We start from the raw sequence: 11,837 nt of genomic DNA on the forward strand, positions 1-11,837 counted from the left end.
AAGGGGCGGGGCCTGGAGGCGCTTTCCCGCCCCCCGCCGCGTTCTGCTCGCGGCCGCGGTGCTGTGGCGCGCGTTGGCGCGGGGCCGGTCGTCATGGAAACGGGGGTGGGGAGAGTTTGTGCCTCAGGGCCGGGCCTCGTTTCCCGACGCGAGCCGCGCGCTTTTGTCCCGTGACGGGCCCGGCTCAGCGGCGCGGCACGGCCCGGGCCTCCCCTCCTGCCTTTCCTCGCCTTCCGGGCAGAGCTCGGGCCGCGAAATGGCGGCGCGGTCCCTCAGGGTGGCCCCGCTCCAAGCAGTGCGGGCGCTGCTGCTGCGGTTCTGCCCTCATCGCCCCGAAGGGGAGGCGGTCGTTTTGTGTTTTCACGAAGAAAATCAGGAGGGGAGAGGGCTGGCTCTGACGGCAGGCTCTGACGACAGGCCTGTGCCGTTCACCAGCAGGGAGAGCTGGGCGTACAGCGAGGTGTTGTTGTGGGGGGAGTTGGCTGTAAGCAGGCGGGTGACGTGGCTTGTTAGGGAGCTGCAAAACGACGAGATAATTTCCAAGGGCAATGAGGTTGGAAGGTGTATTAGGTGTGAGATTTAGAATTTTTGCTTAGTGAAGCCTTGTGTGCTGCTAGCTGGTAGCGTGCAGTTTCTTTAAGACGTTGGCTGGGGTGGGTGTGTAACCCTCCTCTCAAAGCAGCAGCATCCTGTGCTGCCCAGGAACACCGGGATTTCCTGGCAGTAAGTCATGCAGAAGCAGAACTAATGGTGCCTCTCATCCTTCAGCTCCTGCAGCGTGACAGAGGCAGCTGAGATCCTAATTATGACTAAAAATAATGGCTGCCAGCAAGTAAACATCAGTGACAATGACAGCTGTAACGGTCTGAGGACTGGTTTTTAGAAATGTATAATCAAATGCATATTTCGTTTAAAAGAACTTTCATATGTGTGAGTGAGCAAATGCTCACCAGCACTTCTGAAATCAGCACTAAAGCATGGTTTTCAGTTCGATATACACAGCTTTGCCAAGCTCTTTTGATTTGCTTTGCATGTGTTGGCTTAAAGTAAGAGAACAGGAAAATCAACAATGATGTTTAACTTAAAGGGGTGGAACACAGAAATGAGGAAGTTTTCTTTCAGAGAGGAAATTAACAGGAGCGAGGTGCAGGCTAAGTGCACACAGACAGACCTGATCAGAGGCCCAGGTTTTTTTTTTTCTTTGGTCCCTTCAGTTCTTCAAAACCTTAACAAGGTTGAACAACACAGTGATGGAAGAGATAAAGTTATAAATAAACCAAAAAGATTTGAGTGAACTGTGTTAAGCTGCATGGAATAAGAAAAGGTCTGATAATTTGCTGCTAACTTTTGAAGCCTTTACACAGCCTATTGTCAGATTCATCAGGAGGGTCAGTAAGTGTAAAGTTAAAAGGAGTATTTGGGGGGGGAACTCCATAGCTTGCTTCTTTGCGTCAGTGACTCCTATTGAAAAAAAAAAAACACCAAGTAGGATCCACTGTCTGAAAAATCATTAGGAAATAATATGTGCCAAATCAAAACTATCTTTATGCTTCCAGTTTGTAAATCACATAGATTTGGGGGCCCAGATCTCAAATATTGTGTACTGTCAATGTGGTGGCAAGGATTGTTACAATTGCTTTTAAAGGAGAAAAAATGAGATAGACTGCAGCTTTGGCTGATAAGTGAGGTGATTCAGATGATGGTAATACAGACAAAGGGTATAAATAAATAGGAAACGGTTCACCATTTTTAACAACTCGCTTTGTTATCTTATCAGGCAATGTATTGAAAAGGAAATGCTTTTCAGGTAGTGTACAATTCAACTGAAATGCACTGCAGTGGCATGTTAGAAGCTGGGAGCGGAATATAACGGGAAGCAACGTGCGTAGCTGTCGAATGCAGTTATGTTATTTTTGTTTCAGAAAAGCCCCAAACTGCGAGGACTGTGAGAAGGTGGGAGGATATAAACAGCGAGTGTGAAGGCATTTCTCCTTCCTTATGGCGCGTTTGTTTGCACTGCTGGTCTGGCAATACAGCTCTGGTGTTTGTGTACCAGGCTTCACCTTCTCCTTGCTGTGCCCAGAGCCACAGGTGTGAGCCATTCCCGTTTCTCCTCGTGCTTGGCAAAGGAGGGAAGATAAGCAGCACAGCAGCCACGTCGTCAGCCGGTCGATGTTTTGCTACGCCCGTTCGTTCTGCCAGGCCTGTCCCTGCGTGCACTGCTGCACTTCTTGTGACCTTTGAATTGCTTTACCAGCCCCTGGGGAAAGTAAAAATAGTAACTGTATCCAATCACAGGTACGTGCCGCTTGGAAAAGTGGGCAGCGGGTAACTGCGTGGTCTCCAAGTGCTCCAGCCGCATTTAATCTGTCTGCTCTCCCGATTATTTGTGGCCAACCTGTTAACGCCACAAGGATTTGCACCTCTAACCCCTTTAATCGCCTGCAAAGCGAGGGCGTGGCTTCAACTAACGACTGCTGGATAAAGCAGCCCGGCTGTTTATCGCTTGGAGTCCTTGAGACCTTCCCCAAACGGCTCCTAACTGTGACATCACCGCAAAAAAGCTGCGGTCCCTTCAGATCGCAGAACTGCCACCGCAGCCCCGGCCGAGAGCCAGAGCCGCTCCCCTGCTCTGAGCGGGCCGCTCCCGCCAGGCCGCCCCGAGCCGCGCACAGCCCGGCGCCGCCAGGCCGCCTGCCAACCGCTCTGCGCAGGCGCAGCCGCTCGCGCAGAGCCGTGCGGGGGCGGGGGAGGAGAGGACGGGCGGTGACGGCGGCGGAGGCCCCGCCCCGAGGGGGAGGGGGGACTTCCGGCCTCCGCTCAGAAGCCGGTCAGTCGGCCGAGCCGGGCCCGCCCACGCGGGAGGGGGCGGGGATTCCGGCAGCTCGGGCCGCTTGCATAACAGGAGGGGAGAGCTCTGCGCCTGCGTCATCGGCCGGCTCCCAGCAGCCCGCGCGGCGCGCTATATAACCGGCACCGGGGCGGTGGGGCGCTCTACATTCAGTGGCCCCCACCAACGGCGCCGGATCGCGTCGTACCCTTCGTCACCTTCTTTAGCGATCGGGACCGTCTCGCCCACCGCCACCATCGCCATGCCCGGGTATTCCAGCGACAGGGATAGAGGGTGAGTCCGGGGGCCCGGCTGGCGCCAGTCGCCGCCAGCGTCCGGACTCTCAGACCGACCGCGGGGCTCCGCGTGCTGCTTTGAAAGCTGTTCAAAATGGCGGCCGGGCCCGCGGGCTGGGCCTGGGAGCCCGTCTCCGCTCTCGCAGTCTGCGGAGCTTCGCGAAGGGCGGCGGGGGGATCTGAGCCGCGTGAGGGCGGCCGCGGTGCGTGGGTGGCCGCGGGTCGCGGCTCGGCTCTGCTCCTCGGCGCGGCCCCGGGGGGGGGGGGGGAGGGGAGCGGCCCTGGGGGTTTGCGGAGGAGCTCCGAGGGAACGCGCGGCTGCGGGCGGTCCGCGGGGAGCTCCGCGACATCCCCGCCTCGAGGGGCGGCGGGCGGGACGAGGTTTGTGGGTCAGTGGGTTGGCCGGGCGATTGGCGATGGCGGAGCCTCGAGCGGCTCTCGGTAGGGCGGTTCCCTCTTCCTCCTTTCCTCCCCTCGCGGCTCACGGCGGCTCGGGCTGTTGCTGGCAGGAGCCGGCCGGCTCCCGCTTTGTGTTGTGTCAGCGGATGTTAATGGCCGGCCCCGCCATGCGGTGACTGAGGGGAAATCAAAATGCCGGCTGCTGCTGCCTTTGTTCCTCCTCCTTCCCCCTCCTTCTCCTCCCCCCCTCTCCCCCCGCCCAGCTCAGACTCTAAAATGGCAGCGGCTGGAAAATGTGGCGTAGACAGAAATGAGAGACAAAGGAAACAGCGCTGGCAGGAAGCAGCGGCCGCTCGGCTCGGTCCCCTCTGGGAGCGCTGTGTGGTGGTGAAGGATCGCTCCCTGCGCACCCGGTGCCGGGCAGCAGGCGGGGGGGGGGGGCGGGGAGAAGCCCCGCGTTCGGCTCCGGCTTAGCGGCACTCGGTGCGGGCACTGAGCTGCGCCGAGCTGCGCTTTAGGGCTGCTGGGATGGGATGGGATAGGATAGGCTGCGCCGAGTCGCTTTTCAGAACAGAGGGGCATAAAGGTTAATAAAACATTAACAGAAAACGCGTGTCCTCACAAAGCACGGTTACTGAGAGAAGTTTCTTTTGGGATACGTGGTAAAAATATATACAGGGAAGTTGTCCCGAGGTTTTGTAACAGCTCCTGCCCGCTTTCTGTAGGCTGACAAAATGGGAGTGTCAGTTGGGTAGGAAACCATTTTGATCGTGGTGTTCGTGTTGTTACATTATCCGTGTTGTAACTTGTCAATAGGCCATTCTGTTTTATGGAAACTGCAAGGTAATGCGTTACTTCACCTGCTGAATGTGGAGATAGGTGGGTTTTGCATCTGTGACTTCAGTATGCTTTGAAAGTTTAGTATCTCATAGGTGGGGTTGATAACTCTGAATTGTGGAGTTGCAGGGCATACCACAAAGATAGCGGTTACGTAACAGGAAGAGAACAAATTTTCTCTTGGATCCTAAATTGTAATATATTCTTCTTTAGGTTTGGAGCCCCTCGTTTTGGAGGAAGTAGAGCTGGTCCGCTTTCGGGGAAAAAATTTGGAAACCCTGGGGAAAAACTTACCAAAAAGAAATGGAATTTAGATGAACTGCCCAAATTTGAAAAGAACTTCTATCAAGAACATCCTGATGTAGTTAGACGTACTGCGGTATGTACTCATCCAACTCATGCAAAAGTAAACAAGCACAAACATGCTTAGGGTCATGGGATCCAGCATGCAAGGATGGAGTAATTCAAGTAACTTCTGTGCCAAAACTGTTTCCAGTAATAAGATCTTTCTTTTGCAGCAAGAGGTTGAGCAGTACAGGTCAAGCAAAGAAGTCACAGTTAGGGGCCATAACTGTCCAAAACCAATAATAAACTTCTATGAAGCTAACTTTCCTGGTAAGTGGTGGGTAGCATATAGTTTGGTGGGTTTTTTTTGTTTTGATTAAGTACACGTGAGTTAAGTTCTAATTTTCTCTTTAAGCAAATGTTATGGAAGTGATTCAGAGGCAGAACTTCACCGAGCCTACTGCAATTCAAGCACAAGGATGGCCTGTTGCCTTGAGTGGATTGGATATGGTTGGAGTTGCACAGACTGGATCAGGGAAAACACTGTCTGTAAGTTGTGATTATTATGTGGCATATTGCTGGATTTCAGCAGTGAACTACAGCCTAGTGTAAGGTAGGCTGAGCACTTCTGGGAAGAAACTATAATGTGGCCTTTTTTTCTTCTGAACAGTACTTGTTGCCTGCTATCGTGCATATAAATCATCAGCCATTCCTGGAGAGAGGAGATGGACCTATTGTAAGTATTCCTAAGTGAAAGAGGATCTTAGCTGCTGGAGAAGGTGGATTTCTTGCAGTCTAATTGTCTGTGTTAATAGGAGTGCACCGCTCTTAATCATGGAAACCTTTAAAGTGGCTCCGTGGTGTTTGTTTTTTTTTTTTTTGTAGTCTCCCAGTAACAATCCATCAGCTCTGTTCTGTAAATCTTTATAGAATTCTATCAGAGCTTATCTGCCATTTTGGAACTTGCCATCCACTAGAAGCCAGAGTGAATTTTGAGTACCTTATCACACATCCTAGCTAGTATTTAGTAATTAAGATGTTACTGAACTCCGTTTACTTGGTTTGAGATACTCAATTCTCTTGCAGACAGTCTGACATTGAAGTAGTGTATAATGACTTTGTGATTTAAAACATAAGACTAGAAACTTCATGTATGGAACTAAAAGCTGGGCATCTTACCTCTAGTGTCTTGTGCTGGCACCAACTCGTGAACTGGCTCAGCAAGTGCAGCAGGTAGCTGCTGAATATAGCAGAGCGTGTCGCTTGAAGTCTACATGTATTTATGGAGGTGCTCCAAAGGGACCACAAATTCGTGATTTAGAAAGAGGTAAGGATACATTCGGATGCATCTTAGTAAGGCAGTGTGAAAACTACTTGTGTGTCTTACTGGTTGATTTTCTTTTAATTTTTTTTTAGGTGTGGAAATTTGCATTGCAACACCTGGAAGACTTATAGACTTCTTAGAAGCTGGAAAGACCAATCTCAGGAGGTGCACTTACCTTGTCCTTGATGAAGCTGACAGGATGCTTGACATGGGATTTGAACCTCAAATCAGAAAAATTGTGGATCAGATAAGAGTGAGTATAAATGGTAGCTGCATTTAATGGTATTTCAGAAGTGCCAGTGTTTGTTAAAACAAGGACAGCGCAGTTAACTCAGACTTCTTTGGGTAGACTTTTATGTTTGTTTACCTAATTATATATTAATTTTGTACTGATAAAATCTTTCTTTAGCCTGACAGGCAAACTCTGATGTGGAGTGCCACATGGCCGAAGGAAGTTAGGCAGCTGGCTGAAGACTTTTTAAAAGAATATGTACACATCAACATTGGTGCATTAGAACTGAGTGCAAATCACAACATCCTTCAGATCGTTGATGTGTGTCATGATGTAGAGAAGGATGACAAGTGAGTAGTTTAAGGGGGGGTAAAACACTCAGTATGTTTCTAATGGTTGATTTTTAACCTCTATATCAACAGAGATTAATGGGTATTAGATGCTAATCTAATACTGTTAAAAGCCCTCAGTGTTGAAAGGAGAAAACTGCACAGTGCAAGTAATGAATGCTTTGTTTTCTCTTTGTGACAGGCTTATTCGTTTGATGGAAGAAATCATGAGTGAGAAGGAAAATAAGACAATTGTTTTTGTAGAAACCAAAAGACGGTGTGATGATCTTACCAGGAAAATGAGGAGAGATGGGTAAGTCTAAATAGTACTATGAACTTAAGTGAACCACCCCAATAGACCAAAGGTGCTCTTGATTCTCATTAGTGACAACGTGTGATCAGTGTCCTAGCTGTCTGACAAGGTGTCAGCTGAAAGGCTAAATCCAGAAGCTGTTTAGAATTTCCCAATAGCTGTCATAATAATGAAAATACTCAACTATTTGAGGTCAATCAATTTAACATCTATATTTTCAGGTGGCCAGCAATGGGTATTCATGGTGATAAAAGCCAGCAGGAGCGTGACTGGGTTCTAAATGGTGAGTATTTCAGCAGTTTGGTAAGCAAACTATCTGGATTTGACACATGAAGAGACTGATGAGAGTCGCTTGTGTTACAGAATTCAAACATGGAAAAGCACCAATCCTGATTGCTACAGATGTTGCATCCAGAGGTCTAGGTTAGTACAACTCGTAATGCCAGTTGCCCAAAGTTATTTTAAAGAAAGTCTATTGCTTTCTTTAACCTCTGCATTTTTCTAAGTTTTCTTCACATAAAGGTGCAGTCTTTGTGGCAAGGCCTAGGCATGACAATCGGAGGACTCGAGGGGGATGGAGGACTAGTGGAAGTGATCGGCTGGCTGCTTCCAGTCAAATAGAGAGGTGAAAACTGAGAGCATTGTGTGCCAGTAATCTTCAAAAGGCAAAGATCATCCTTTAAACTACTCCCCCATAAACTGTTCTCTCATGAAATAAGCAGCCTCATTCACAGTTCACTTTGCCCTGGTATTTCTCTTCTCTCCATGCTTTGCATGATTTGCCATGGTGCAGTACTGTTAGTTTTGTGCATACTGTCTGCTGTGATCTGTGGGTCTTTGAATTTCGGTGAGTTTGAAATGTTGAGGAAAATAATTACAAACTTCAATGTTCAATGAAATTTTTTTTCCAACCATGAAATGGAGAGAGCAGCTTTAAAATGTACTAAGCCTTGTACAAATTGGTGAGTACTGGCACATGAAATCTGAGAAAAAGTCCACCTCTCACTTTAGCAAGTGGGGCAGGAAAGCATTGGCTTTTCTAAATGCCTTTGAAAGTCGAAGTTCCTCCACCTATATGTAGTCGTCATGTCGAGACCTGCCAGAGAGAGACACATTCTCAAGTGAACGCTGGCTTCTTGGAAGTGCTTGCCTAGACGAGACAGTGCATAAAAACAACTTGGTGACTTTTGGGGGACAGGTATGTTTTTCTTGCAGCTGCAGTTCAAAGGTCTTGGCAAGACGAGCAGTGTGGCCCTTTTTTTTTGAGCTTCTAATGAGTGTGTATGTGAAGGACCTTGTATGTTTTTACTCTAAGGTCCTCAAATGAGCACATGAAGAGGCTGCTGTGAGCTTTAGTGGCCCTACTGCAAGAAGCATTCAGATGTCACTTGATGATTTGTAAAGGGGACTCTTGAGTTGTGATTGACAAGCAAATGCATACTCCTTTATGGTAAGGTTTTGGATCACAGGGTGGGTGATAAGATGGGAACAGATGGAGTGTGCATATCTTCCTCTTCCACAATATTCGTGCAGAAATGGATAATTCTAACACTGTTCTTTGCAGCCATTATTTCATTGAAAGTACTATTGTCTAACGTTTATCTTCGATTTGGCTGTTGTGGTGTGCAAAACTTTGTACCTCGCTTTTTGCCACACTGCAACACTTTACAGATGTGGAAGATGTGAAATTTGTCATCAATTATGACTACCCTAACTCCTCAGAGGACTATATCCACCGAATTGGACGAACTGCCCGCAGTACCAAAACAGGCACAGCATATACATTCTTTACTCCTAACAATATTAAGCAAGTAAATGACCTCATCTCTGTGCTTCGGGAGGCTAATCAAGCCATCAACCCTAAATTGCTTCAGTTGATTGAAGACAGAGGTTCAGGTGAGTGCTACTGTTAACAGTGCATAGCTCTGCTCTCAGAACGAACTGGGAATCTCTAGCCTCTCAAAAATGGATATGAATGGTAGCTTATTTGCTGGTTATGCTGACCTCAAAAGGTGTTAAGAGTAGTAATGTGAGCAAAACCTGCCCCCGCACTGTTGTGCTGTAGAGCATCTTGTGAGCTGTAGCTGCTGATTGAAAACGGGCTTCAGGCTCATTTTTTCTGTATTAAAAGACTTCACAGGGCTCAGCTGTTTGGCTTCCTCTTACAGTTAAGAGATATTGGATGTAACTGTCCTATTGGTGAGACTAAAGCAACTTTCCTTCATGCTACTGCTCATGTTATAGGGGAGAGCGTATGACCCTGCATGAGTTAAAGAAAGGAGTCCAGCCTGCCTTGATGTAATTCTGCATGCCCATTGAGTCCAGTTAGAAACTGGAAAGCCCTTCAGTAGATTTGACTTGCTGGGGCACAAAGGAAAAGAATGTTCACCAGGTGGTATATAAAATGCACTTTACCACTCTTATATCTAACTGTCTTGTCTCTTTAATAGGTCGTTCCCGAGGTGACCGACGTGACAGATACTCTGCGGGCAAAAGGGGTGGATTTAGTAGCTTTAGAGAGAGGGAGAACTTTGAGAGAACTTATGGTGCACTAGGAAAGAGAGACTTTGGAGCCAAAGCTCAAAATGGGGCCTACAGTACCCAGAGTTTCAGTAATGGAACTCCTTTTGGAAATGGCTTTGCAGCTGCAGGCATGCAAGCTGGCTTCAGGGCTGGTAACCCTGCAGGAGCTTACCAGAATGGCTATGATCAGCAGTATGGAAGTAACATTGCAAATATGCACAATGGCATGAACCAACAGCAGTATGCGTATCCTGCCACTGGTGCTGCTCCTATGATAGGTTACCCAATGCCAGCGAGTTATTCTCAATAACTTAGTGTATTTAAATGTCTCAGTTTTTCATAATTGCTCTTTATATTGTGTGTTATCTCAGAACAGGATAGTAATTTAAGAAATGGGAAACGCAGAAATGACTGCAGTGCAGCAGTAATTATGGTGCACTTTTTCGCTATTTAAGTTGAATATTTCTCTACATTCCTGAAACAATTTTTAGTTTTTTGTACTAGAAAATGCAGACAGTGTTTTCAAAGTAAATGTACAGTGATTTGAAATACAGTAACAGAAGGCAGTGCATGGCCTTCCAATAAAGATATTTGAAGACCGAATTTTCTTTCAGATGGCAATTTTCTCAACATGTGCACAACTTTACACTAATGGAATGTCAAATGTTTTTATATTCTAGAAAGATTTCTCAACTGTGTCTGATTAAACATTTAAGCTTATATAAAAAAAAAAACAACAACAGGCTTGCCTTGATTGGGCTAGATTGCTTAGCATGGCAGGCTCTATTTGGTGGGGAAGAAAACAAAAGCTGGCTTCTAAGTAGCAGTTGGAAATGGTCTTCTTCCTTGTCTGGTTAGCATAGGGCCAGTTTGTTTTTTTTATTTTGGAAAAGATTCATTGGAGTAATGGTATAGCTGAAAATCTTGCTAACCAAAGCTCTGCTGAAGTGGTGTTGTTAATGAGCTTCTGCTACAAGTGTAGGAAGCTTTTTTGCAGCACCATAACTGTTGCATATGTGCAGACTAGGCTTGAGTGTAATGTGTCTACAGCTGTCAGGCCTTGTGAGTTAGCATGCAGGCTTACTATGAGCTTCAGAGAAATGGGAAGATCTTTAGTATTAAAACTTCAAATTATACTTAAACTGGTATTGAGCAGTGATTTCTTTGCGGAAGTGGGAGGAGGGAAGTGGGCTGTTCAATGACCGCATGTATGGATTTTTGTCAGTGTTTGTACATTCACTACACGCAGCCAACACCTCTGCTCAGCAAAGGAATGTTCTGAAGCACTTCCTTCAGTGGGAGCATAGCTGGTGTCAAGCAAAGACACAATTCTGGGGTTGTTACTAAATGCTGTCGAGAACAGTAGCTTAAAATTCAACTGAACGCTAATCTTCAGTTCCCACTCTTAACAAGAATCATTTTTTAAATGCAAAAATGCTTAACTATACTGATTTAAGGATCTGGGTAAGATTTTGTCCAGGTTATTTTGAATCTGAGTCACTGATTTCAAGCCCCTTGGACTTCAGTTCCATTTTCCTCAGCTTGCTTTGCTGTTGTAATTTGTTCCCTCTGAGCCTCAGCTTTTACTATTACAAGTGTAATCCATTATTTTCTTAACATTTATATATTTTTTTTCTGTGAAATTCTCTTGCTTTGTAGTACTCTGAACTGTGCTGTCAATTTTCTTGCCCCCTGCCCTTTTGAGAGGAAGTAGCACCAAACCTTTGTTAAAATGGAGTCTTGTAGTAGGTGTGTTGAGTACAGATTTTTAAGGATAGAGATTCCTGGTGCATCTCTTTGTACTCTGACAGAAGTGAAGTAACGCTTCCTAACTTCTATTTCGCTTCTGGCTGTGAGTTACTAAGCCTGCATTTCTGAGGGGGTTTATTTTTCCTGTTAAAGGCGCAGTGCCCTCAGTGTTCGCACTTAAAGCTTTCGTAGTTCTCACTAATAGAAACGGACTTGGGGCTTTGCAATGAGCGAAAGCAGCCCTGGCTCAGGCTAGCAGGCTCTAAATGGCGTTTTCCTCCTCTGCCCCACTGCCCCACAAACGCCCGTCTCCGCTCAGCCCCGCGGGCCCGGCTGCGCTTCCAGTCGCGCTGCTGCCGCCCCGCCCCGCCGAGCGGAACATCCGCGCGCCCTTCGCTGCCGCCGCCTCGCAGCGGCATCTCCTCGTTCGGCTCCGCCCTCTGGCAGCGGTACAAAGCCGTGATTAAGGGCGTGTGGAATTTTCCACTGCTGCAGCGCGGCCAGGCTGCCGGCTGCTCCCGGGGAGCTGCTGCCCTGCGGAACGCCGCGTTTACGGCGGGCAGGGCCAACCCTGTTCACCCTCGGCGGGAAGCCGCGCGTCGCTGCGCAGCGCGGTACAGCCGCTCTGAGGAGACCTGCGTTAAGCGCTGGGCTTTTTGCCTCGACAAAGCCTTTGCTCTGGGGAGTTCTGTGGACACGACTGCCGAGCGCACGGCTCCC

At 47.7% G+C, this 11,837-nt stretch overlaps 1 protein-coding gene across 2 annotated transcripts; it reads left to right on the forward strand.

Moving 5' to 3' along the window:
* The first annotated feature begins 2,952 nt into the window (after positions 1 to 2,952).
* Positions 2,953 to 10,510, forward strand: DDX5 (DEAD-box helicase 5). 2 transcript variants are annotated; one of them, XM_031598796.2, is made up of 13 exons: positions 2,953 to 3,100; positions 4,576 to 4,741; positions 4,881 to 4,977; positions 5,063 to 5,196; positions 5,318 to 5,383; positions 5,833 to 5,974; positions 6,064 to 6,224; positions 6,381 to 6,553; positions 6,735 to 6,845; positions 7,067 to 7,128; positions 7,209 to 7,268; positions 8,517 to 8,741; positions 9,296 to 10,510. In XM_031598796.2, the coding sequence occupies exons 1-13, from the start codon at positions 3,093 to 3,095 to the stop codon at positions 9,676 to 9,678; spliced, it is 1,788 nt and encodes a 595-aa protein (XP_031454656.1). In that variant the 5' UTR covers positions 2,953 to 3,092; the 3' UTR covers positions 9,679 to 10,510. The 2 variants fall into 2 exon arrangements, with proteins under 2 accessions (XP_031454656.1, XP_031454655.1); XM_031598795.2 differs by having other exon boundaries at positions 2,968 to 3,124.
* Positions 10,511 to 11,837: the final 1,327 nt, after the last annotated feature.

The sequence above is a fragment of the Phasianus colchicus genome, chromosome 20, assembly GCF_987193195.1.
Source record: "Phasianus colchicus chromosome 20, bPhaCol1.hap1.1, whole genome shotgun sequence".
In the NCBI taxonomy this organism is placed as follows: domain Eukaryota; kingdom Metazoa; phylum Chordata; class Aves; order Galliformes; family Phasianidae; genus Phasianus; species Phasianus colchicus.